Below are 26824 nucleotides of genomic sequence, written 5' to 3'. Positions count from 1 at the left end.
AATTAATTGGTAAATTCCTCGGGATCATGCTTTGGGGTTGTTTTTCTGCAAAGGGACCAGGACGACTGATCTGTGTAAACGAAAGAATGAATGGGGCCATGTATCGTGAGATTTTGAGTGAAAACCTCCTTCCATCAGCAAGGGCATTGAAGATGAAACGTGGCTGGGTCTTTCAGCATGACAATGATCCCAAACACACCGCCCGGGCAACGAAGGAGTGGCTTCGTAAGAAGCATTTCAAGGTCCTGGAGTGGCCTAGCCAGTCTCCAGATCTCAACCCCATAGAAAATCCGTGTTGCCCAGCGACAGCCCCAAAACATTACTGCTCTAGAGGAGATCTGCATGGAGGAATGGGCCAAAATACCAGCAACAGTGTGTGAAACCCTTGTGAAGACTTACAGAAAACATTTGACCTCTGTCATTGCCAACAAAGGGTATATAACAAAGTATTGAGATGAAATTTTGTTATTGACCAAATACTTATTTTCCACTATAATTTGCAAATAAATTCTTTAAAAATCCTACAATGTGATTTTCTGGGGTTTTTTTGCTAATTTTGTCTCTCATAGTTGAGTTATACCTATGATGAAAATTACAGGCCTCTCTCATCTTTTTAAGTGGGAGAACTTGCACAATTGGTGGCTAACTAAATACTTTTTTTCCCCACTGTATGAATAGCAGCACACATTCCATTTTAACAGTAAGTTGATGTCATGTATATTTCGACAAACCATCACTAAGAAACGTAAGCTTAGATGAAAATGACCATTCATTGCAGTGCTTTCATTCATAATGAATTCGTACAGAATTACTGATGTTGAGGCAGTGTGCAGAAGAACAATACTGGGTTGAATCTTTAGCTGGTTAAATATTGTGTGTGTCCTTGCATAGGTCACAGAAAAAGGCCAAGAGAATGCTGAGGTCCTGATCCAATGAGTGCACAACCGAGTTTACAAAATAAAGATATCTGCAACTTGAACGTCGCTTCCAAAATAAGAACATAATGCGCCTCTTTATATTTTCCCAATTCGCCTTTGTTATTTTCCTGCATTGGTGCTTTTTTTATGAGGGTATTTCTGTGCAATCCCATAGGGCACATGGGCGGCAATGGCACCCATCTCTACAGCACCCTCCACATGAAACATCTGGTCATCAAAGTAGATGTGGGGCCGGATTTTCTCCAGCATGGGGCCTTTTGGTGCCCCGGCCAGGAAAAGAGCCTCATCCATCTCCAGTCCCCAAGCACGGAGAGTCTTTAAGGCACGGATGCCTGAGCTGGCTGCGCTGCGGGCCGTCACGAGGTAGGTGCGGATGGGACAGTCCATACGGTGGCCTTTAGCGTAGAATTTCTTCTGAAGCTTCCCAAGCACTTCCAGGAAACCCTTCAGTGGCCCCTGTGTGGTAGACAGATATATTCAACAGTATGTCTATTGTAGCATCAACTACATTAAAGAACAAGGACACTCAGTCTTGTTCTTGGAGATTTAGCCTTATATAAAACATATGTAAACATATCTGCTAATTCAAAGGTGAAGTGTGTCGTTTTTTTTATTCCACTAGTGGCACCAAATGCAAAAGATATAATTGGAATAAAGGAATAGTTCACCAAAAAATTAACATTTGCTGAAAATTTTAGTTTCTTATTCAGAAATGATCTGGAGAAATTCAGCATTGCATCACTTGCTCACTAGTGGATCCTCTACAGTGAATGGGTGCCATCAGAATGAGAGTCCAAAAAGATGATAAAAACATCACAATAATCCACAACTAATCCACACAAATCCAGTCCATCGGTTAATGTCTTGTGAAGTAAAAAGATCCATGTTTGTAATAAACAAATTAATCATTAAGACGTTTTTAACTTTAAACCATTGCTTCTGGCTAAAATATGAGCCCTCTATATATAACATATTCTCCAGTGAAAAAGAAAGAAGAAACAAACTCATCTCCATCTTGGATGGCCTGAGGGTGAGTACATTTTAAGCAAATTTTCATTTTTGAGATAACCGTTCCTTTAAACATGCATTTAGCATTTTCTCTGTATCATATTTAAAATATAACCAGTTCACATGGGTAACAATAACAATGCTTACATGATCTAACAATCTGTTTTCATTTTCCCTCTCATGCTCGAAGAACTTGTCCAGGCCATGGGCTTTAAAAATACGCTCGGACTCATCAGAGAAAAGAACAGCGTCGCCATCAAATGCCACTCTCAGCTGGGTCTCAGACACCTCGATTTGTTTTTCTGGCATAAACATGGTGGCTGCTGCAATCCCTGTAAGAAAACACAAGAACAAAGATAAAGCTCACCAGCCTAAAGGAAAAAGCAGTGTGATGAATGACATTTAAAGGGTGTCCTTTAAAGACATTAGGACCCATTAAGCCTCAGTAAAACAAATAGGTCATTGGATTGTTAAGTCGATCTGGAGTTCAATGCGTTCCCCACTTCAGTTAGTTTTATTTAGCTTATTTTATATACACAGTTATTTCTGCAATAATTAATATGATGTGCTCAAGGGTTCATTTAATGGCAAAAACATTTTAAATGGCAAACTGCAAGAGCAATTCCTTTGGAGTCACCATGACCATTAAGTAATTTGGCACTTTTCATCATTCACAGTCATTGACAGGTTACCTTTCAAACACTATCTAAATATACCACAAGTCTAATATCTGTAAGGCACACCTGTTCATGATTTTTAAACTGGTTTCTTGGTAAGTTCACTTCTTATGGTTTTGCTATACTTTGTATGTCATTGAGACATGGACTTATACTAATTCTGCATCATATACTATAACTTTTACTCACCATTTGTGAATTAAATTTGATTAAAACATTTTATGCAACTATATTTGGCTGGAAAAACTCCTATGAATATTGTATTTATTAACATAACATCAAAGGTCTCTTGTTAGCACTTTGTGCACTGTTTGTTGCACAAAAAATGTCACATTATTCCTTTGATTTAATGAATGTAATTGTGCTACAAGATGAAGTACTAGGCAGTTGCATGTGTTATCAGATATTTACTGTGTACTAACCTTCAGCGAGGGCTTCCTGAACTTTTTCAGCATCAGCAGACAAATACAAGTTTGTATGCCATGCTTTCAGGTACCCAATGGGGCTGCTACCTCCTGTCATACAGAACCGCTCAATGAATAGATCTGGGGATGAGAGAAGAATATTAAACAGCAATTAACTGTTTAACATTTCATGAGAGCCAGATATTATTACATTTACATTTATGCATTTGGCAGACCTTTTTATCCAAAGCAACTTACATTGCATTCAAGCTACTGTTACACAATATTCAGTTATTACCATATCCAGCACACAGTCTAATGCTTTTTTTTTTTTGATTTTTTTATTTAGAATACACTCTCAGAAAAAAAAATGTACAAAAGCTGTTCTGAGGCAGTACCCTTTCACACCTCTGTACCTTATTTATCCATAAAGGGTACCTTTTGAAAAGGTATGTGTGATTAAAAAAGAGCGTTGATCTGTAAATATAAATGTGGCTGATTTGGCGGTCTGTGATTTATAGGGACACCTAGTGGTGTGTTTGCAGTTCTGAACAAAAACAATGAATTGTACAAATGCTCTATTAGCGTTTAACCATAAGCTTATATAAATAATGCTATAATATTATATTATAAATAATATTAATAATGGGCTTATTTCCATTTAAAATAAAACAGCTTTTATATGACTGGAGTCTTCCTTTCACGTGAGTACACATTTAAATACATTTATCAAAAGTGGTATTAGCTAATTTATCAGTAAAACCTTTTTAATGAATGGCTGTTAGAAAAGAAAAGAGGTTTTCCTCAAGTTATTTAAACAGTGTTTAAACGGTCACAGTCTTCACTTAGAAGATTTCACTATTTTGACACCTCAGTTATGAACTGTTTACCAGATGGAAAGCTTAGACTTGGTGCGAAATGTTGGGGTAATGTGCTCCTTTTAGCCTTTGACACATGGGTGCCAGCTCAGTAAGATATCAGCAGCAGGTTTGATTTACATGACATGTCAAGCCAAGTTTGGCCAAGAGTAAAAGAAGGGATAAGGTACAGTCAGCTGATCAGTATAGTAAAATGAACCCCCATCAGCATCCTGGTGTAGAGTGGTGGGGTCTTGTATCATCCTGAAGGTGTTTATTTTGAGATAATTATAATAATTTTGCGATAACTCTTCATTTTTACACTTATTATAAGACTACTCAATCCGAGCAGCTGAGTCCTTAGCAAGTCTGTAGCTTATTGGTTAGAGAGTCAGACATGTAACCCAAAGGTCGCAGGTTTGAGTCTTAGGTCCGGCAGGGATTGTAGGTGGGGGAGTGAATGATCAGTGCTCTCTCACACCCACAATACCACAACTGAGGTGAGACCCTTGAGCAAGGCACTGAACCCCCAACTGCTCCCTGGGCGCTGCAGCATTGGCTGTCCACTGCTCCAGGTATGTGTGTGTGTTTGCTCACTTCTCACTGCTGTGTGTGTGCACTTGGATGGGTGAAATGCAGAGCACATATTCCAAGTATGGGTCACCATACTTGGCCACACATCATGTCCTTTCCTTTATTTGACCATCTAAATCTAGCACTCTCTATTCTATTTCTATGCTTAAAAAAAAAACTAACACTAGCTTCTCTATTCTTTTTGTATTCTATCTATTTGTTTTCTTTTTATTTATTATACAATTAACAAAAAGCAAAAAAGGGCCTTTAACACTAGCTTGCTCTATTCTTTTTCTATTCTATCAGTTTTTTATTTTATGTATTAATTTAAATAAAACCTTGCTATGTGTACTGCGTTAGGCTAACTGAGACTTGTCATAGCACTTGCATATCATTGCTCTTTTGTTGATTTTGATTGCTTCCATTTTCCTCATTTGTAAGTCGCTTTGGATAAAAGCGTCTGCTAAATGACTAAATGTAAAATGTAATGTACTTGGCAAATAAGTGAATCGACATTAAATATTGATTTGAGCTATTTTATCACTTAAAAAATGAAACTGCTGAGTGCAGTATAGGAGACATGAAACTAGCACTAAGTAGGAAACTGGAAGACAGGAACAGTGTCAAATATACAGTTTAGCCATTAAATAACAAGATATATGCAGGTAAGAGATGTAAAATGAAGCTCAATGAAATAAAAAGGCTCAGCTGAGAGGAAATGCATTGAGCTTAATGCTATGTGATTGGCTGATGACACCTCAGTATCTGTGACATTGAGGAAAGCAGTAAAAATATTTTCATATCATAAATTGATATTGCTAAAAAACTATAAAATGTTTTAATAAAGTATGAATATGATTATTAGTGATGTGTATGCATCTACAGGCTAACCGGGTTATTGTTCTCCAGTGAGATTAGCAAAGAAACACGAGAGACATTTTCAACACTCTTGATAATTTAGATCAAATAATCCTTCATGTAATCTGATTGGCTCTTGTTTCAAAGCCCCCCAACCCCCCCATCCCCAAAAAAATCCTGGAAAATAATTATTGGGCTTTAGATGAAAGAAAAATAGGTCCATTCTTATTTGTTGTATTCTTTGTATAATTTTTGCTTTCTTCTTTGCAGTGATGGATTTTGGAACTATTGCGGCATCAGACTTACATTTATCATCTAACAAACATCTAACATTTTCATGGTTCAGGACATGAAGTTCTGACTTCAAATGGTTTTTGAAGCGTCAGTTCATATCCGCATATTTGTTGTTTTGTCCAAAGAGAGGCCAAAGGATGGAGAGAAGTTTGTTTTTTTCTTCAGTCAGCCACCGGAACGATCAAAACCAATCCAGCTGGGGCGCTGCGGGGAACTGAGCAGGAAGTAGCTGGTTTGTGATACAAAGGTTAGAGGTGTCACATGTATCTCTGTGGGAAGATATGATTGGCCAGCTGGAGATTTATCTTCTAAGAAAACATTTGCATTGCTATTTTTGTGTCCTCAGAATCATGTCGTTCCTTTGTATCCCATGCCTTTGACTTATTGATTATCAATAATATAGCATAGCAGTGTACATTTTACTGTTTTGTGGTTTATGATTCCATGATGAGGCACCTTTATTTTTTATTTATTTTTTTTTTTTTTAATGAGTAAATGATGACAGTTTTCATTTTGGGGTGAACTATCCCTTTAATAATTAGCCCATCATCCATTGTCAACACCGATCACCCAAGGGTAGCATTATTTGCAAGAATGGACCTTTCTGACCATGTACATGTTTGTGGAAAGTATGAATCCAGGTTATTAGAAGGTCAGTAAATTATACTTACTGTGGTAGTTGATGGTGTTGATGAGTCTGATGCCTACATGAGCATGGTTGTAGGTTACCAGCACAATATCAAAAAGCTCCTCGCTGTCTGGATAGAGCTCCCGCAACCGGTTATTTACTGTCTCCAGTGCCTGAGAAAACACGCAAAATAATCAAATGAAGTAAGTAGTAGACAGTGAGAATATTGCAGTCAATACTGATAAAGGAATAGCTCACACAAAAACGAAAAGTTGCTGAAAATGTACTCACCCTCAGGCCATCAAAGATGTAGATGAATTTGTTTGTTCATCGGAAAAGACTTGGAGAAATTTAGCATTACATCACTTGCTCAGCATGAGAATAAGAGAATGAGAGTTCAAACAGCTGGGAAAAAAGACATCACAATAATCCACAAGTAATTAAGTTTACAACATTTGTGTTTGTAATAAACAAATTCACCATTGAGATGTTTTAAATCAAAACAGTTGATTTCAGCTAAAATATCCCTCTAGCCATAATATTGCTTCTCCAGTGAAAAAGTCATCTTGCCAGTCCAAAACAATTCTAAACAAATCTGTTGGTGGATTTTGCTGTAAGAGGACAACAGGGAGAGGACGCAGAGGACGCAGTTCGAAGTTCCCATGAAAGGGAACGTCTCAGGTTACTTATGTAACCATGGTTCCCTGAGTGGGGAACGAGACACTGCGTCCTCTAGGGGTCGCTATGGGGAAACCTAGAGGACGCAGTTCGAAGTTCCCATGAAAGGGAATTAACTTTTTACACTGGAGGAAGCATTATTATGGATTATAGACTCATATTTTGGACAGAAGTGACTGTTTAAAGTTAAAGCATCTTAATGATGTATTTGTTTATTACAAACACGCAGCTTTTCACTTCACAAGACGTTAACTGATGGACTGGATTTGTGTGGATTATTGTGATGTTTTTATCAGTGGTTTGGACTCTTATTCTGATGACGGCACCCATTCACTGCAGATGATCCATTGTTGAGCAAGTGATTTAATTTCTTCAGATCTTTTCTGGTGAAGAAACAAACTCATCTACATCTTGGATGGCGAGTGAGTACATTTTCAGCAAATTTTCATTTTTGGGTGAACTATTCCTTTAAGGCAATGTCTAAAAAATAACTCTTTATAAATTGATAATGCATGATATTTAATTGTGCATTATTACCTTAACAAATGGGAATGCTGGGCCTGGAGCAAAGGGCTCATTTTCGTGCTCCACCTGATACCTGAGGTACTCCTCTATTCCTTTCTGCTCAAACACCTTCTGCTCTTTCTCTGTACGGAACAGAACCCGCGATGACACAGCAATGGTGACCGCATTCTCTGGTTTGGGCTGAAGAGAGATGGTGAAAGAGTGAGACATTCACTGTGAGACATTCATTACAAATGTTGAGCATATAACACACAAGTACCAGGTAGCCTGGTTCTTCTGTTTGTTAAAAGCATGTGCACTGATTTCATAAAAGTGGTCTATATGACTTGTGCACTATCACAAATCTTCTGAAGTCAAATCATAGCTTTGTGTGACAATTTGTTTTAAATATTTTTCACTATAATAATCCTCATCTCCATCATAGCTCTCGAATTCCATTTGAATATGAGTATATTTACATCTACCATATTGTATACTGTTCATTTTAGTAAATGTAGTAGTTTTGTTATGTTCTTTTGTAATTTTTTTACAAATTAAATTTAAAAAAATGTAAATAGTTATATTATATTTATTTCAGTTTTAGTTATTTTTGTACTGTAACTTAAATGTTTTTTATTTCTGTTTTTTATTAATTTAGCATTTATTTTATTTCAAGTTATATATATATATATATATATATATATATATATATTAGTTAGTTAATCTTTAATTAACAAAAAAACATAATAGTTTTACTTTTGGTGTACAATAGCAACACTGTTCAATACAAAAACCAGTGACATTTAAGATCATTGTTTTAAAACCTGGCAAGACTTATCAAGACCGATAGTTCACCCAAAAATTCAAATTCTGTCATTGTTTACTCACCTTCAAGTCATTTTTGAGTGAACTATCCCTTTAATGCACCACATTTGAATATACATAAGCACACACGAAGGGAGAATTTATTGAATAACAATGCCACTAATGTATCACATAACTTCAGATGACTTAAAATATAGCTCAGAAGCCATATTGACCACTCGTTACATAAAATGATGACAATTATTTTCATTTTTGGGTGAACTATCCCTTTAAAAAGAGCCAGCAAGAAATAAATTCTGCAGAGTGCACAAAGCAGCTGAAAGAACAGTATGAAATGCAATAGTCACCTCTCCACAGCAAGCAATCATGCGTCATTACAGATTATCTCTTAAGGTGAGAAGGTAGAATAGTGTGATTAATGAAGAGCGCATTAGTATCTCCGGTTTCATGGTAGATCGGACAGGACTGGATATTTTGAGATTATCATGGTCATCACAATAGATCTTTCCCCAATTTTATTGTTCAATCAGTATTTCATATGCAGCCACACAGTCATAGACCACTAAATGTGATCCAGTGATACAAAAATTCATTTCCAAGTAATGTTGTCAACCTGTGTTATGTAATTTAGTGGAAATTGCCAGTGATGCATCAGGTGGTATATAGTCAGTAATGTGATTCACAGCAGCAGAGCATAAAACATGTACAGTGCTAATGTATAGTCACATGGCCACACATCAGCTGAGTATGTCACAGGAAACCACCAGGAAGAGCAGGGCTAGTTAATTTTGGAAAGGGGCTACCGCATGACGCAGACCTCTGATCGTGCTGTTCAACACGCCTCAACCGAGCGTCAACCCTCCAACCCCACACATGTACTGCCTGGGGGGTTATGGGAAAAGGACAAGCCTGTGTAAATTGATCTGTGATGAGTTGTTAACAGTCTCTTTCCCCAAAGAACCGGAGAACAATTTGACATTCCAGATGAGCCATGTCGCATCACGTCTCTTGCTCATGCTGGGAGATCCTGAGAGGTTTGAGCAGGACTGGGAAATGTTTGAAGATATAGGGTATTTCAGGTGGTTGTGGAATTGAGACATCAGGAAATGAGAGTGGATAAGTGGCCACTGCATTACAGAGGGAATGGGGCCAGAATGTAACTATTCAGCACATTGCTAGAGGGAACATTTACTCTAAAAGCCCTTTACAGATCAGGAAAAATGAACATTGACCTGCTGTTTAGTATCTGTCCTAATTGTTTAAATTGCAACTTTGGTGCCCACTTACCAGCTATATGTGATATTTTACTACAGATATTAGAGTTTTCTGAATCAGACAGAAACATAAATGCAAAACACAGGGAAATGAGTAAATGTTAAGGGGGGAAAAGTTGTGAATATGCAAACAATTATAGTGTTTCAGGAAAAATAAATTTTATTTTATTTTATTTAAGAAAGAAAAAAAGAAAGAAAGAGAGTTATTGAGAGGGAAGGAAAGAGAGGAAAGAGTCTGACGTGTCCTATAAACCAGTGGTTAAGAAACACAACAAAACTAAATAATCACATATGGCTATAAAAGTCTATAAGTTTATAAAGAAAAGTTAATTCATTCATGAAAAAGTGTAAACCCTGATGACCATTGTTATGAAAGCTTCTGAAATTGTGCATTTTGATCATTTTAGTTTTTATACATGTTTTATTTAATTATTCAAATATTGCCACTCCTGGTTTCTGTAAATAAAATAAAATGATAGCAGAAGTGGGAGGCCTTCAAATATTGTATTTGACAAGTGGGGCCATGGATACCAAAAGGTCGAGAACCACTACTATAGACCATATTTTAGTGAAAAATATTTATTTATTTATTCAAATTTTTGTAATATATTCAAATGTTTTTTTCAATGTTTATATTCATACATGCACTATTTCTAAGTCACTAAACAAATTAATACATTAGTGAAATTCATGATCATTTTTCTGACTGCCAAATAATTTCTATAATTATATACTGTATATTTGTTGGAGTGTGTGTGTGTGTGTGTGTGTGTGTGTGTGTGTACTTGTTTATGCTACATTTTGGGGACCAAATGTCCTCACAAGGATAGTAAAACCTGAAATTCTTGACATTGTGGGGACCGGCATGCTGTGTGTGTGTGTGTGTGTGTGTGTGTGTGTGTGTGTGTGTGTGTGTGTGTGTGTGTGTATGATAAAAAAATTATTTTCACTTCACTCTTCGTCTTAGTTTTTTGGACACCACTGTGTGTGATATTGGGGTTATGCTACTTATTCTAATTTTTCATTCTGCCATTTTCTGCCTTTCATGTGTGGTCAATCACAGGAAATCACAATTTCTAATGCACACAGCAAAAAATGTTGAATGCATTTCACAGGCAAGTGAAAATGTAAAGCCGTATATCTCTTGCCTTTAGTTAAACACCACTGGCAGACACGCTGACATATCTACTGAAAGACAGATATGGATTTCGAAATGAATTTTCTTTGCACCCAGTAATGTGACTTAAACACACTGTCAAACGTACTAATAGAACCATCAAACTGAGCTCTTAAAATGCATTAACGTATTTATTTGTGTAAGTCCATATTGTGGGTCAAAAGGTCATGCGTTTAGTAGAGCAAAGCAGAACAGATTGTTAATGAGACGGCAGAGATGAAAATCTTCATGGCCCTTTGAAAATACTTACAAAGAATATGCCTCCCTCCACCTTCCTGGCCCGTCTCACAGGTCCCTTCATAAAATATTATAACATTTCATATCAACCTCCACGTCACAGGCATACAGATTTGTCTATTATGTAATGCATATTACAATACATATATGTTCATATGGATGAGATTGCCATAGTTGGAAATAAACAGGAAAACACAGGTGGGGCAGAAAGCAAATAACAGACAAGCCTTGTTGAGAAACAAACCAGCAAACAATCCTATCATGGTGACCAACAACAATACTGGAAAAACTGCTTCTGATTCAAAAAATAACACTGTATTTCACGAAGACGCATTGGTAAGTGATATTGTAGTGCTTTGGAGGAGCTGTTCCTATAGAGCTCTGCTGTGGAGATGTGTTATATAAACCGTGTGCTTGAAAAAGCTCCTCAAATGCTTGCTCAGTAGTATGCAGTTATTCATGGTTCAAACTCTTGATATAGAGACACTGTCACAGATACAGTTACAGACACCACGGGGGCTTCAAGATTGAGGGTTAGTAGCAGCTCCCGGTAAATAAACAAAGTAAACTCTGTGTTTTCTTTCCCTTTGACCAAGCCAAACTGAAACCCAAGCCATACACTGAACATTCCTTAAAAATATGAAGTGAGCATAGAAGATACCAGCCCTCTTCAAAAATGCGGTTTTGTTGTGGTAAGTCTCATAATATTGGAGCAATTGTCCGTTTTTATTTGGAAACTGGTCCTTGAGATTTCACAATAAATACCAGTTGATAGTAAACCTTTTACAAATCATTTCAGAGATCATTTCTGGCTATGATATTGACGAACTATATGCAGATGCTTTGCAGATGTGCTTTGGATCAATTCCATATTGAAAGGTTAACTATTTTCCCAATGGGTGTTTATTAGCTAACAAGTCATTGAGCTTTAATGCGAAGATCACAAGTGGACAATTTTTTACAATTTGTCAGACAGACAGACAGACAGACAGACAGATAGATAGATAGATAGATAGATAGATAGATAGATAGATAGATAGATAGATAGATAGATAGATAGATAGATAGATAGATATCTTCTCGCTGTCCCCTTAATGCCATTGTAATGGGGCAAAACAACCCATAACCCTATAATCAGTTGCTAGGCAGCACTTCGACCCCATGTACAACCTTGCCAGGGACTGGCTGTTTAGTTGGCGCCCTGACAACAGCCCTGGGGCCCAGAGTGACAAATTGTCCACACTGTCCAGTGGTTGGCTGCCCTCTTCTGGGTGAAGGAGGAATTATATTCTCATTCAAGGATTTCACAATATTAGAATGACATCTAGATATTCAGCACTGCAGTGTGTGAGTCTGATATCGCTTACAATAAACACTATTCGGTAATATAAGTTTTCGGACAGTTAGTTTTGTGTATTTGCACTTCCTATGAAACTATCTTGGCTTAATGTAGAACTTGCATAAACTGCTAGTTAAAGGTTTGAACATTGCTCAACTTTTTTATTAAAATATTCTATATTTTAGAATGATAGAAAAAGTTATTAAAAATATAAAACATCATGCGCTTTTTGCTTGTTTGTCTTTTTTTTTTTTCATTGTTATTTGTAAAAAAAAAAATTACGTGTAATTCCATAGTGTGGACGTGTGGGAAATTACGTTGTTTTAAACGAATACATTTTGTATTTTTAGCTTTTTCAAAAAAAGCCTCACTTTTTTTCTTTTATCATTGAGCCCAAATCATTCTTTAAAAAAATTATTTTTGAGGAGCTCCAGATGCGCCTTTCTGCTCTGGACCCCATGATGGAGCGAGAGATTGAAGATCTGCGGCAGCGCTACACAGCCAAGAGGCAACCCATCCTTGACGCCATGGATGCGAAGAAACGCCGGCAGCAGAACTTCTAACCGACTTCACAGATGTTGAAGCTTCAAAGCTGGCTGGCCAGATCTTATGTCCTCTTCTGTGTTCAGTCTTTGTACTGATGCATCTTATTCTAGACTCCTGCTGTTTCTACATTCGAAGAAGGTCCCAGTGGATGTATAAAACCTAAAATCACGATTTGTTAGTTTGTTCTTTAGAATTCAAAGGTCACAATATTAGGAGTTCACTTTAAACAGAACAAATTATTCACAATCTTAATCAGTCTCACTCTCTATTGTTATGAAGTTTAGGCTTTTCTTCCTTAACTTTAAAATTCAAGCCATCTCTACATCCGTGGTTAATACTTTCTTAATACTGTAAATGAATCCAAGGCGAAAATTACTGTGAAAATGTGAAGTTTTGTGGCTGAATTTTTAAGAAATGCTGGTTGGACTGCTGCAAAGTCATTTTTAGTGTGAATGGATTACTAAACCAAAGACAATCAAAAGTAGAGAATGTCTTAGAGCGCTGAATAACCCTCTTTTTGAAGTTTGCATCACCAAGCTATAGGTTAGTATTCTGCTAATGTGGGACCATTTTAGAGTAGAGATGCCACTGTCATCGTTTCTGGTATTAATTTAGAAAGAAACGGGACCGTTCCTGCAGCTATGCATCCCATCAAAATTCCTTGTCAGCACAAAGTGAGGTTTGAAACATCTGTCCACAGCTTTGTAAATATGCATGGCTTATTTATGCTGAATGTCACTTTCTCGGTTTCTGAATATTTCTGTGTGACGTCTTCCCTATGGTCTCTTCGCTGCCACTGGCTTTTTGATAACTTGTGATAAGTATTTGTGAGGAAGTGAGAACTACTTTTCCTGTGCCCCATTTTAAAGTTCTCGTTTTATCTCAGGCGTTGTTCGGCTTTGAACTGTCTCTCTTCTGGTCTTTTTCAAAGATCGAGTCATTCCAATACAGTGATTTTGTGTTTCAAATTATGGTAATGGTACCATCATTACTAGGCCTATTGAGTCTCCATAACTACCAAAAGCAATACAGTAACTCAAGGACATAGTAATGTAACAATGCCAGTAATGTGAATGACCTAAACCAGTTGCTGAATCTTTTCAGAGAAGGATGAGTTGTTTTAAATAGACTTTAAAATGACTCTCACAATGTTTATGCCCTGATTGTGGACTGATGATGTCTATAAATCTGAGTTGGTTTGAAGTATAGTCTGCTAATGATGTTTCTTTTTTACAAAAGCTTATTCATAAAATAGTTAGGGATGTTACCAATGCCTTACATTTCCTGCAGTTGTGAGTTACATCAGTTTATTTCATACTCTGACATTTACATAGGCACATTTTTACTGAACACTCTAATTTATTGTGCGTTATTCATAATGTATGCTATTTTTTGCACTCTGCATAGAGTTTTTGAATAAAGGTCTGTTACTTGTCTCCTTAAACTCCATGTGGACTTATTTCACAACAATACACAGACAAACCAAACAAAGGGACAATTTAAATGGTGATTTCTAGTCCTAGAAAATTAGTCAATTTTTTTCAGCTCAAAATTATTTTTTTTCTAAATTAAACTTTTTAGTCTGAAGTTACAAAAACATAATATTTATGGTTTGAATATGATTTTAACATTCCCCCAAACAATTTAAACTATAAACACTTTTTTTTTTAAACTACAGTAACTAAGCTAATATTTATAAAATTATATTTAGGCCTACAAACTATAAAAAAAACAGGATGAAGACTTCTTGACTGGTTACATGAATTACCGTAATCACTCTATTACACGATTTCTAGTCCTAGAAAATTAGTCAATTTTTTTCAGCTCAAAATTATTTTTTTTCTAAATTAAACTTTTTAGTCTGAAGTTACAAAAACATAATATTTATGGTTTGAATATGATTTTAACATTCCCCCAAACAATTTAAACTATAAACACTTTTTTTTTTAAACTACAGTAACTAAGCTAATATTTATAAAATTATATTTAGGCCTACAAACTATAAAAAAAAACAGGATGAAGACTTCTTGACTGGTTACATGAATTACCGTAATCACTCTATTACACAGAGCTCTGATTTATTCTGTCATGTGACAACTACTATATTTATGCATAAAGACCTGTATCGGCTTGTTTAACCATACATGTTCTGTCTACGATTTATTTCCTTGAACTTTCTTCTAAATATAGTTCCATACTGTGCGACATGTTATTGAAGGATGGTAAATACATGTGCGATGTCTCTATATGTGGGTCGTTATGGTAGGAATAGCTGACGCCTACTGGAAGTGAATCCCAACAAACCTGCTTTACTCATTCATTAACTCAAGTAGAAGTTTACTGACAGCTGTGCTTCACGGCGGGTGTCGTTGGGATCTCAGTGTTCAGAGATGTCTGCGGTTATTAGGAAGATCATTCACACTGCAGCTGCTCCAGCCGCCATCGGGCCTTACAGGTGAGAGTCTGTCTGCTGTTCAGTCAAACCAGCATGTTTACGTTCCTCAGCAAACGCACATGTGACATGCTCTAGCATATGGATATAAAACACCACCAGCTATGCATTTAACAGCCAGCATTGAGCAACAAAAGACCTGACATAGGCTGCAATGCAATATTTGTTCGGGGCGTGTCTTTACAAAGCGCACTCAGCAACTTTGTGCTGGAGATTTGGTGCGATTTACTTTTCATAAACTGGTTGAGATGGATTTTATTCAGAGAAAAATTCCATATACACCTAAAGCCCCTATTAGACAAGGCATATACAGGTAAGAGTCTTCTCATTCACTTTAATGTTACAGAACAATAGCATTCAGATTCAAAACGGGTTTAAATGGTAAAATAGGGATTTTATGCATGCATTATGATAATATTTCTGTAACGCTCCATAACACCAGTTTTATCATTTTAACTGGGGGCTTCAACCCCCTTTATAAAAAATATAAAAAGGTTTCTCCAAAGGAAAAAAAAGACATTTACCATTTACTGATGTAAGAGCTTTTTATTTTAATTAATGTATTTATTTTGCATAAAATGCACTTGAAAGTGGTTACAATAGGGGTGTTGATGTTTTAACCAATAGACAGTAAGAGGAGGTGTCAAGTTCATTGACTTGACAAGAGGTCAATGCGGTATCTTCTGCTTTAACAGTATGGTTATGTTAAAAATGGCTTTGGAAAAGTATTTCTGGCACTAGATTAGTGTTTGTTTGTTTTTGCATATATTCTACATTATATACGTTTCACTTTATGCTCAGCTGATTACTGTACATCATTAAACCAGCATGAATCAATATTGATTAGATTTAATGTATGAGCTTACCTATGATCTTCCAGTTGTGTAAACGTTGTGCTAAAACAACTGGCAGTCATTTTTGCATTGTGTAACTTACTGAAGTTGTCCTGTATTAGACACATATTAACTTGGACTTGATATTGTCTTGGACTATGATCTCAAGCTGAACTTACAATTGATCTTTGTGGTCTGCAATGCTACTGTGTGATATTTTAGATTATATAATATCCAGCATCCAATTTCTGATTAATAATATCCAAATATACTATGCCCAACCTTAAATAAAGCAAGAAAACTTGATTGGCTGTTGGGCTAGTTATAACTGCAGCGCACTGGTTGTGCCGGCAGAAGGCAGAGGAAGACAACATTTCCCACAATGCATTGTAAACATCCTTATTCCTTCCAAAATCAGAGTTCACTATTAATTCACATTTTAAATTATATTGCTACTACATTCAGCCAGGCTGTTTTGGTGGACCGTACAATGTACATCTCAGGACAGATCGGCATGGACGTTGGTGGACAGTTGGTGGCAGGAGGAGTGCAGGCTCAGGCCAAGCAGGTGACAAAACGCATATAGTGGCCCTTAAATAATTGTCGACATTTTGATGAATATCATACACATACACAATCATGTATTAGAATTATATTTTAAGTAATTAATATATTAAGTATATATGGTCAGTTTGGATTTCACGTCGACTTTAATACACAAACTAACAAGTTTTATTACACAAAGCAGTTATTTTCACTTAAAAATCCAATATTGGATAAATGTAGTTATCCATGTTTCAGTGTTTTTCCTTACAACTTCATAGGCACTCATTAATATGGGGGAGATTCTGAAAACTGCTGGATGTGGATATGAAAATGGTAAATCATCAACTTAAAGTAATGGTTGAAGTGTTCTGGAACAGTGTTGTAAATACAACTGAACCACTGTGAGCAGTGAGCAGAGGCCGGTGGCTAGAGTGAGGAACGGCCGGAGGGTTAGAGTGAGCAGAGGTGGGTGGGCTTGAGAACGGCGCGGCCGGCGATTTTGACGAAGGAGTGTCCGGAAGGACATGTGACGACCCCGGGCTGGACTCCGCTTCGTCCACGGTGAAAGCCGATCCGGTGATCCACAGCACGAAGTTGTAGTATTTCCTCAGCGACCAGCACGGATCAGCTCCAGGCATGACGAAGCAGATATCGTCCTCTTTTGGAAGACCAAACAAAGTAGTTTTGCTTTTACAACGAAGCACACAGCGTCTTTACAACATGGCGGCAGCAACAATACTACAGCGAGAAAAAAAAGTCACGCCTTCTTTCTTTGCATGAACAGTTGGGTGGCGTTATGCAAATCTTCCCACATAGCGACGTAGACATGTGGGGGCGTGTTAGAACAAGCCGTTTTAGGTAGGCGTGGCTGACTCTTAACTTTTATAAAGAATATCTCTTTAATAAATATATAATTATATTATAATATAATTATATATATTATATTATATAATTATATTATAATATAATATATAATTATATATATATTATATTATATATAATATATAATTATATTATATATAATTATAAATTATAATTATTATAATTAATACTTAATTATTAAGTATTAATAATTAATACAGTATTATTAATACTGTAATAATTACAGTATTACAGTTTTTTTTTAAAGTTTAAAAACTTTTAAACTTTTTTTTTAAAAAGTTGTAAAGTTGTCTTTGCAACTTTACAGATCTTCTTTATGCACCAAGAGCTTGTAACACTCCAAAGAGAAAGGAAAAATTAAAATCGCATCATATGACCCCTTTAATTGATGGACTGTAAATTACTTGTGGATTATTGTGATGTTTTTATCAGCTGTTTGGACTCGCATTCTGACGGCACCCATTCACTGCAGAGGATCCATTGCTGAGCAAATGATGTAATGCTACATTTATCAAAAAAAATTTCTGATGAAGAAACAAACTTAACATCTCAGATGGCCTGAAAGTAAATTTTCAGCAAATTTTCATTTTTGAGTGAACCTTTTTTTTTTTAACATGTCAGTTCTTAGTCATTTTCAGGCATTTTATAAACTGTACTTTTATTTTATCTTTTTTTGTTGTTGTTGTTGCAGTTGTCAAAACCACGGTGTTGTTGGCAGACATTAATGACTTCAATAACGTCAATGATGTTTACAAGCAGTGTGAGTATGAATAGAAGAATCATGGTGGAATAATTCATCACAGTGTCATACACACATACAACCACAGATTTGCCTTCAGTTTCAGTAGTCTTGCTAATGTAGAAAACTTCATAATTGGGAATGACATTGGTGTCCTTTGTTGTGGAGTTAAAAACAATCATGACATTTGTGTTCCCTGTATAGATCTTCCTCTAAAATAACTTTACTTCCCATCCTGCACTTTAGTGCTAATGCTTTATGCAAGTTATTGATTATTCAAATGTTCCACAATGATGCCTGAAGCATCCCTGGGTATTTCCTCTTGAACACAAAGCTGATGGGTAATCCTATCCTGTCTGCGTGTAAAGGGATACAGTGCAGTTCTGTGAAACGAAAGCCTCCTCTTTACGAGGACAACCCATCATCACTGCCTCCTACCACACAGAACTTTCCGTGATGTGACATGCAAACCTGCAGCATCAACAAATACTCTGAACTGAATTCATGTCGTTCTCTCTTTAAAACTTATGATGCAATTAATGATACATAAACACAGGCATAAGAGGCTGCTTTTCATTATCACAAGAACTATACCAGATGAAGATTATATCTTATATAGCTCAACTTTACTGCCAGTTTTGTTTATCTTTGTCATCAGTAAAGAACACAGATTGTTTGTTTTTTTATTTCTCGGTTTCTTTCTTCAGTTTTCAAGAGCAATTTCCCAGCTAGAGCTGCCTATCAAGTAGCTGCCCTACCCAGAGTGAGTATTAAACACAGACTAGTTAGTTGTGTTTGCTAAGTTAACTATACACTATGGTTCAAAAGTTTGGGGTCAGTAAATCAGCCTATTAGATGATTTCTGAAGGATCATGTGACATTTTAAAATATAAACATTATTTTAAATTGTAAAAAATGTCTCACATTATTACTGTTTTTAATCAAATAAATGCAGCCTTGGTGAATATAAGAGACTTCTTTCAAAACATTTAAAAGTCTTACTGACCAAAACCTTTGAACAGTTGTGCAAGTATTAAACTTGGCACACAATCCATCTCACACTGCTTGAGCTACGGAGATGAAGAATACCTCAAATTATATGACTTCTTGTGGAGAGTTGTGCTGTTACTTTACTGTAAGTGATCAACTTGAGTTAAAAAGTGAGGAAATTCCCATAAATCTGCATTGTGTTTATACCTCATTTAAACACTTTCTGTTTTACAGGGGGGACTTGTTGAGATCGAAGAGATCGCTGTGTTGGGACCCATCACGGATGCCTTCTGACTATATGAACCCAGCATGAATCATAAATTGTAAATACAGTTATACGGAGACAAACCACATCCCAGATTACAAAATCAATCAGACATTTAACCTCCCATTAAACTGATAACAGGGAAGTCACCAAGTCTGTTGCCCATTTTGCTAATATAAACATGCTATTGATAGTTTCCAATTTACGGCTGATCATCATTATATATTCTGTAATTGCAACAATTCAAAACCCAGATCAAGTCAGCTTTATTTTTTAAACTTGTCATTATCACATTAAATCAAACCACAACACAAAAACATTACTTTCATTTGTTGAGTTCAATCTATCATGTTTGTTGCAGGAAAACATTAGCATACAATAAATAAAACCAAAAGGCCTGTTTTTAAAATATTATGTCCATTGTCATTTAAAATGTATGTAACATTTTATTTCAGTTGGTTAAAATATTACATAATTATATAAATAGCATTCCACAATTTTCATATTCTCTTTGGCTTTATGCATTTTTTATAGAGGGGTAAAGCCACTAAAATAGGCACCGGTATTAAATATTGAAGGAAATATCTAGCTAAAGCCAGCAATAATAATTCAATAAACTATAACTGGAGTGGGATGTTTGTAATCTTTGTATATAAAGACAGGCACAGAGTCTCTGAAGACCAGTTGGTCTATATCTTGGCAACGAACAAGCAATATCTATTTAATAAATAAGCTAATGTTTCACTGTATTTTTAAACTATGCATATGAAATCTTGATTTTATTGAAAATAGGTGGTTGAGTCTGGAATCTGTAGTAACTGTGCCAAATGATGCACACTTAACTATTTTCACCAGAGGCTGAAAGAGATGAAGTGGTATGGGCAATCAGACAAGACATGTATCCTCAGGAGAAGATTTTTAGGTCTGTCTTGCATCGTATTACGCTACTTACCAGGTGCTTCCTCTGGTGGGGAAGATTCGGCCTGGGCCTCAGTTGTGTTTTCTGTGGAAATAGAGATGCATGTAATTAATTATTTCCATTAATTTAGGCTTAATTCATTTTTTTAAATTCATAATGGTTGATACAATAAAAAAAATTGGTAATAAATGTTACAAAAAATATATATATATTAAAACGAACTGAAATGATCATATATATATATATATACACACACATATGATAAACGTATCCATCTACAGAGAACGTTAGCTGATTGTATCTTTTTAGGACATGTCCTGTGTTTCTCTCACATTGGACTTTCTAAAACAAATAAAAAATATAGAATGAATATTTAAAATCAGTTGCTGTATCCAGCAGAGTATTAGTTCTTGTTGCATTCTGTTCTGTGGTTAGTCATTATGTTATTTGACAATGTCAAAGTTTTTTTCCCACATTGCACCCAAGACATTTGCATCTGTGGATAAATTGTCATTTACATTTAAAATTCAGGCAGTGAGGCATGCTATGGCCCTCGCCACATTTAAGATCTGGCCAAAGGAACTACTGTTAAAGATGAAAATAATGCAGTACTCCTAATTCCATTTTTACTGTGTATTCATAAACCAGAAATCAAGCTCTTTCAAGGTTCAGTTCTCCTAACCTTTTTCAGACCATCAGATTTCAGAACATCTGCTAGAAACCCTTAGTAAAATGTTCGGTAACAGGGCTGGAAAGGGGAAACCAAGCAGGGCAGTGTTGTGCTCCTGGGTCACCGAACAGTTATTAGGACACTTGTCAGGTTACTTAGAGTTAAACAAACACACTATTACCCATTTAAACTAGTGCCATCACCTTTCACTTAAGTATGAATGTGTAAAATGGTGCTTTAACTTCTTATAACAATACAAAGGTATTCCAGGAAGCCTTCATTGCAAAAGAGAATGTGCACAGTGTTTTGCATCTAGAGATACGTCCCTTGAAAGTACCAAAGCCATTTGCATGCACAAGCCCAGAACACAAGGTATTATGTACTTTAATCTTGAAGAACTACTCTGAGCCAGTTTTTCTATGAGACTTTGCTCACTGTCCCTTTAAGTTATGGAAACTGGCAGAAACCTTTAGTGCTATTGTCTGTAAATATGAAACGTACCACTTGGTGCTGGTTCGTCTGTATTCTCAGCTGTCGTAGAGGGGCTGGATTCGGCTTCAGCAGGCTGGTCAGATGTAACGGCCTCAGCAGCAGCTGCTTCTGGTTCACTATGAGCTACAGCAGCCTCAGAGCTCTGTATTTCCTCCGAGGCTTCAGGAGGTGCACTGGATGTCTGTGGAGATTCCTCAGCCTGAGTTTGGTCTGGAATCGTCTCACTGTCTGCTGCAGGACCACCGTTTTCATTACTTGTTCCTTAGAGATTAAGACAAATGTTTTCACCAGGGTTATCATCGGGAACTGAAACTAAAAGCATTAAAAGAATTAATTACTTGAAATAAAATCAACTTTAACTAAAATAAAATGTAATAAAACTAAAAATGAGAAGTTGTTTGTAAAAACAAACTTAAACTACTCAGAAATAAATGAAAAAAACTAATAAAAAAAGTGACAAAACCACAAAATGTTAAAATATCTAAATTCAAAATATTAACAAAATAAGTATATCAATGATAAAAAAAAAAAATATTTTTAATATTGTACATATAGCCTTTTTTTACATATAATTATTTATTTTGATTATAAAACATTCAAAAGGAGTACAACTAGGCCTGCACGGAGAAAGAACTTGTGATATATTGTGTTATTTCCACACCAGCATTATATTTATTTATTTTTTCAGACAGGTTTCCACAGCACAAACCATCTCAATTTCAATACTGATAAAATATTCCTATTTGAGTTCAGTATACTCAGCTCGGTTCAACACATTTTACTATATTTAAATCTTTTCCACAGAATTCACATTTCATCAATACAGAAATATGAACAATATTTTGTGTCCTTTCTCTTTTCCCATCTTCTGTGTGTCAAGTGTCAGTAAGGTAGAAGACAACTCTTTCTGAGACCTACTTTTAATTTAATAGAAACCCTTAAACTAAAGCTTGGTCTAGTCTATTATAGAAGCTACACTACTAGTAATTATATGAAACTGAAAGCAATACACTGACATTCTGGTTAAATAATAAAACTTAACGTAACAACAGGTGCTGAAAGAAAATGGATGTATTAAAACAGGCAAACTAGCAGAGCTTTATGGCATCGGACATCTGTGATCTAAAGCACACAACATTTACATGAAACCTTCTTCTCAGTTCCATAAGCACACACTGTGTTTAAATGTCACCACACTTCAGGCATCACCCAAAATGTATTTCCTCAAATTCCAAGAACTCACCCACTGTGATAGCTCAGGAAACAGACAGCTCAGGTAACATCAACAAAGCAAAATACAAATTTCCTTCATTTGTTTGACAAATTTAATTCAATACAACCAAACTCAAAATTCTATTTAAACGTATTTGTTCTTTGCGTTTTTTAAAAACACATTTTATGAATGTTCACGAGATTGCAATCAATATCAACATTTTAGGTTAAAACATGTTAATGTATAAAGGAAGGTGTGTTTTGTGTGTATATTTTAGGTGTTCTGACCAGTCACCATTTTAAATATTTTACCATTTCTAATCACATTTTTTGCTGCTGCAGTGTGACAAATCCACTTTTAAAAGTACAAATATTTTGTTCCTGTAGCTCAACTGAGTCATGGGTTTGTAGTAATTGCATTTTGCCACTATGGATTAAAACATCTGCCAAACACATAAATGTAACATGGGATCATAAAAACTGCATGCATGCGGATTATAAAAACCATATAATATAGTGTTTCTCTGAAAGAATGTTAATAATTTAAAAGCAGTTATCAAATTGCAATTTGAAATTGTCCTCTAAACCAGTGGTTCCCAACCCTGGTCCTGGAGGCACCCCAACACTGCACATTTTGCATGTCTCCTTTCTCTGACACACCACTTTCAGGTCTTGGAGTCTCTACTAATGAGCTGATGACCTGAATCAGGTATGTTTGATTAAGGAGACATGCAAAACGTGCAGTGTTGGGGTGCCTCTAGGACCAGGGTTGGGAACCACTGATCTAAACCATAAAACATCCTTTTTCTTGTAACTTTCAGTTAAAGTCTTATGGTTTAAGCTCTGGGCAAGCCGTTTAACCTTAGGTTTCTCCATGGGGACTTTTAGTGTAATGAATACTGTACGTCAAGTAGATCTAAACTGTATGGTGGACTGATGACAGCATTCTGGATAAGGATCTGGGTGCCTTACACAATAGTTGAGGGTTCAGTTTCAAGTTAGGGTGACCCAGGATCCAAAAAAGTAACTAAGAAGATCACAATCTTCCTCTATCACTTAAGGATCTGCCATGCATTTTAGCATTGGTGTCTACATTATGACATCTAGATCACACTATGTATGCAATGCCCACTTACCTAAAATTCTTTCTTAACCTCATGAAACACCTTGCAAATCAACAATATTTGACCAAATATAGCTCAATTGTGATTTTTTTGGGGGGTTGTGTATTCTTACCTGATGTGCTTCCATCTTGTTTGGTGTTGGGTCGTGTTGTGTCTTGAGCTGTGGTCTGAGTGCTAGAAGTGCATCCCATCGTGTCTCCCTCTGACAGGACTGAAGTCAAGCACTTTAGTGAGTGTTGTTGTGCCCAGCGGCGCACATCGACTTCAAGTGCAGGGGGAATGTGCTAATTAAACGCGCAGTTGATACAGACAGCACTCATTCCCTGGTCAGGGAACACATTGGGTGTATCTTGAGTGTGCATGAGCGGTGCTCATATGCAAACCTGCTCTTATTCCCGGTAACTTTACAAGTCACAGTTGAATTTGCAATGCTAAAACATCAGCGACGTTCTGTCCTCTCTGATTTAAATGCTAAGAAATTACAGGTGATACTTTGTGTTCAACTTAAGTTCTAACAACCAAAAATATCGATATAAATCCGATAACATGGTTTAATGAGTACATTTACTCTAACTTTAAAATGTATTTGCATGTATCTATGTGTTGGTTGAATAATGATTTTGGCGACATCTGCAGGTGACTTCTGGAGTAGCGCTGGCCAACCCGAACTAGACGGTCATAAAAATGACTGTAGGCTGTACATCTACATCGCCATAAATATTGCTACCGTCCATAACTATATCTTCAACTATGGTGCATCATGTCCGTGCGCAGACAACGCTATACATGCTTATGAACATCACTGCTAATATTCAGTTGTACAAGTCATTTTTCCCCCTTTTATAAAATCAAAAGTATTTTCCGAAAGAAAAAGGTTTCATTTTAAATTTCAGATTTCTTAAAAGGGGGTTAAAATGACTTCCTGTACTGCTTTTGAAAGATGTGGTATAACACTTGAAGTGAGAAGAAAAATACATTGTTTTTACAAATTGGTATAGACAGCTCATGTAAATGATGTGCAAAACAAACATTTTATATGCCTTTTTAATACATTTCATAGAATTTTGTCCCTCTGTTCTCCATTATGAGAATATGGAACATAACACATAGAATATTAAGCATTTGGAAGTACATGCGAGAGTAACTTCAGCTAGGCCCTACTGTTGGCCTTACACCTTTTTAAGCAGAAGGCCATAGGGTCGGATTGAGCTCTTCACCATTTCTTTTTCTTTCGCAGCAGATGTGCCTACTGGTATGGGGACCAGCCAAATGTTTTTGTCCTTGATTTCCCTCTTCTGGGGGTTGACTCTATTCTGCATGATGACTTTGTAAGTCTTTCCATTCTTTTGCGACGTGAAGTTCTTGCTATTCGCAAACATATCCGCCACGTTGATGTCTGGAGATGAATAAACCCCTCTTCCGTACGCCTGACGGTCTCCCGCCTTGAAGTGAGTCTGTACGATGCCCTCGGCCCCCTTTAAATTGGTTCCGTGGTAGGAGACGGGCCACTCACCGGGCACTGAACGGCTCCTCCATCCGTATGTTCCCAGCCAAGCGTTCCCGTCCGGATATTTGTCCCGGACCTTCAGAGCAAAGCGCATCCAGCCGTAGGGCCGCTTGTACGGCTCGTCCCCGCGTGTGCACTCATCAGACTTTGACTCGGACATGTTCGTGAAGTCAAAGTCAAACACTGGATCAAAAAAGTCATCAGAGATCACAAATAATTCCTTTCGGAGAGAAGAGCTCACAATGTCGCTTTTCTGGGTCTCTTGTGAATTCTTCTGATCAACTGACAATCGCTTTAGTAAAGACGTTAGACAAGTCACATTTTGCACTTCTTTGTCAAGAAGGGCAAGAGTTGTCAGACTGGTAATTTGCAGTTGAGTGACTTTATCGAAATCCTTACAATCTGACTGCAATTTCACCGTGACTCCCAGAATAGCAGAGAGCGCCTCGGTCAAGATATATTTGTCCACCTCCATCGCGTTAATTGAACTTATTAAGGGCGCAAGAGTTCTGATTGTAACACAATGGTTTTCAGTCTTTGTCATTTGGACACAAAGGCCACGCAGCGTTGCACATTTGTATGTCCTGCTTATTTAGCACACCTGATTCACATCAGCAGCTCATTAGCAGAGAACTGAACTTGGCTCAAAAGTGACCAAAGCCTTAATTGAAATAGCTAACTTTTTTATTTTCAATAAAATCAATGTAATAAGTTTTTGTTTAAAAATAAGTTTTCCTTATTATTTTGAGATAATTTTATGGTACTCATTAATATTTCTGCAATAATTAAATTTGTAAATATTTTTTATTAATTTTTCAATCAAAGCAGTATTTCATGTTAAAAAAATATATTGCAAGAAAATACAAATACAATAAGGCAATATAAGATCATAAGAAGATCCTAAAGAACAGAGCACAAATCAAAATGAAAATAAACTAAGAAAAAACAAATTACACAATAGGGTCTTCTAATAGTTTAAATTTCTTCATATCATGTTGAAATATGTTCCTTTCTCTTTGGAGTGTTACAAGCTCTTGGTGCATAAAGAAGATCTGTAAAGTTGCAAAGACTAAAGTCTCAAATCCAAAGAGATATTCTTTATAAAAGTTAAGAGTCAGCCATGCCTACCTAAAACGGCTCGTTCTAACACGCCCCCACATTTCTATGTCACGATGTGGGAAGATTTGCATAACACCACCCAAATGTTCACGCATTAGGCGTAAATTTTATTTTTATTAAATTATTTTATAATAATTTTATTATATTTATTATTTTTATTTATTTTCGCTGTAGTATTGTTGTTGCTGCTGCCGCCGCCGCCATGTCGTGAAGGCGCTGTGTGTTTCATTGTGAAAGCGAACTACTTTGTTTGGCCT

At 36.3% G+C, this 26824-nt stretch overlaps 3 protein-coding genes across 5 annotated transcripts; 1 reads left to right on the top strand and 2 right to left on the bottom strand.

Annotated features, from left to right (window-relative positions):
- Positions 1-621: 621 nt before the first annotated feature.
- On the bottom strand, positions 622-11111 carry LOC107565201 (cytosolic 5'-nucleotidase 1A-like). Its single transcript, XM_016250424.1, has 6 exons — positions 10946-11111; positions 7453-7620; positions 6281-6410; positions 3046-3168; positions 2094-2278; positions 622-1394 (listed from the first exon to the last, which is right to left on the bottom strand). Exons 1-6 carry the CDS (start codon positions 10994-10996, stop codon positions 1038-1040), a joined length of 1014 nt encoding a protein of 337 aa, XP_016105910.1. The 5' UTR covers positions 10997-11111; the 3' UTR covers positions 622-1037.
- A 4011-nt stretch (positions 11112-15122) lies between these two features.
- On the top strand, positions 15123-19933 carry LOC107565199 (ribonuclease UK114-like). 2 transcript variants are annotated; one of them, XM_016250422.1, is made up of 6 exons: positions 15123-15272; positions 16568-16670; positions 16927-16981; positions 18222-18290; positions 18977-19032; positions 19494-19933. In XM_016250422.1, exons 1-6 carry the CDS (start codon positions 15208-15210, stop codon positions 19551-19553), a joined length of 408 nt encoding a protein of 135 aa, XP_016105908.1. In that variant the 5' UTR covers positions 15123-15207; the 3' UTR covers positions 19554-19933. The 2 variants fall into 2 exon arrangements, with proteins under 2 accessions (XP_016105908.1, XP_016105909.1); XM_016250423.1 differs by lacking the exon at positions 15123-15272 and adding an exon at positions 15445-15582.
- LOC107565198 (uncharacterized) lies at positions 19767-26015 on the bottom strand. 2 transcript variants are annotated; one of them, XM_016250420.1, is made up of 5 exons: positions 25455-26015; positions 24054-24152; positions 21615-21866; positions 20477-20527; positions 19767-20382 (listed from the first exon to the last, which is right to left on the bottom strand). In XM_016250420.1, the coding sequence occupies exons 1-5, from the start codon at positions 25990-25992 to the stop codon at positions 20363-20365; spliced, it is 960 nt and encodes a 319-aa protein (XP_016105906.1). In that variant the 5' UTR covers positions 25993-26015; the 3' UTR covers positions 19767-20362. The 2 variants fall into 2 exon arrangements, with proteins under 2 accessions (XP_016105906.1, XP_016105907.1); XM_016250421.1 differs by lacking the exon at positions 24054-24152 and having other exon boundaries at positions 25455-26014.
- Between the last annotated feature and the right edge of the window lie 809 nt (positions 26016-26824).

This window comes from Sinocyclocheilus grahami, unplaced genomic scaffold, assembly GCF_001515645.1.
Source record: "Sinocyclocheilus grahami isolate Dianchi unplaced genomic scaffold, SAMN03320097.WGS_v1.1 scaffold987.1, whole genome shotgun sequence".
Classification (NCBI taxonomy): Eukaryota; Metazoa; Chordata; class Actinopteri; order Cypriniformes; family Cyprinidae; genus Sinocyclocheilus; species Sinocyclocheilus grahami.
This window is presented reverse-complemented; position numbering and strand designations above follow the sequence as displayed.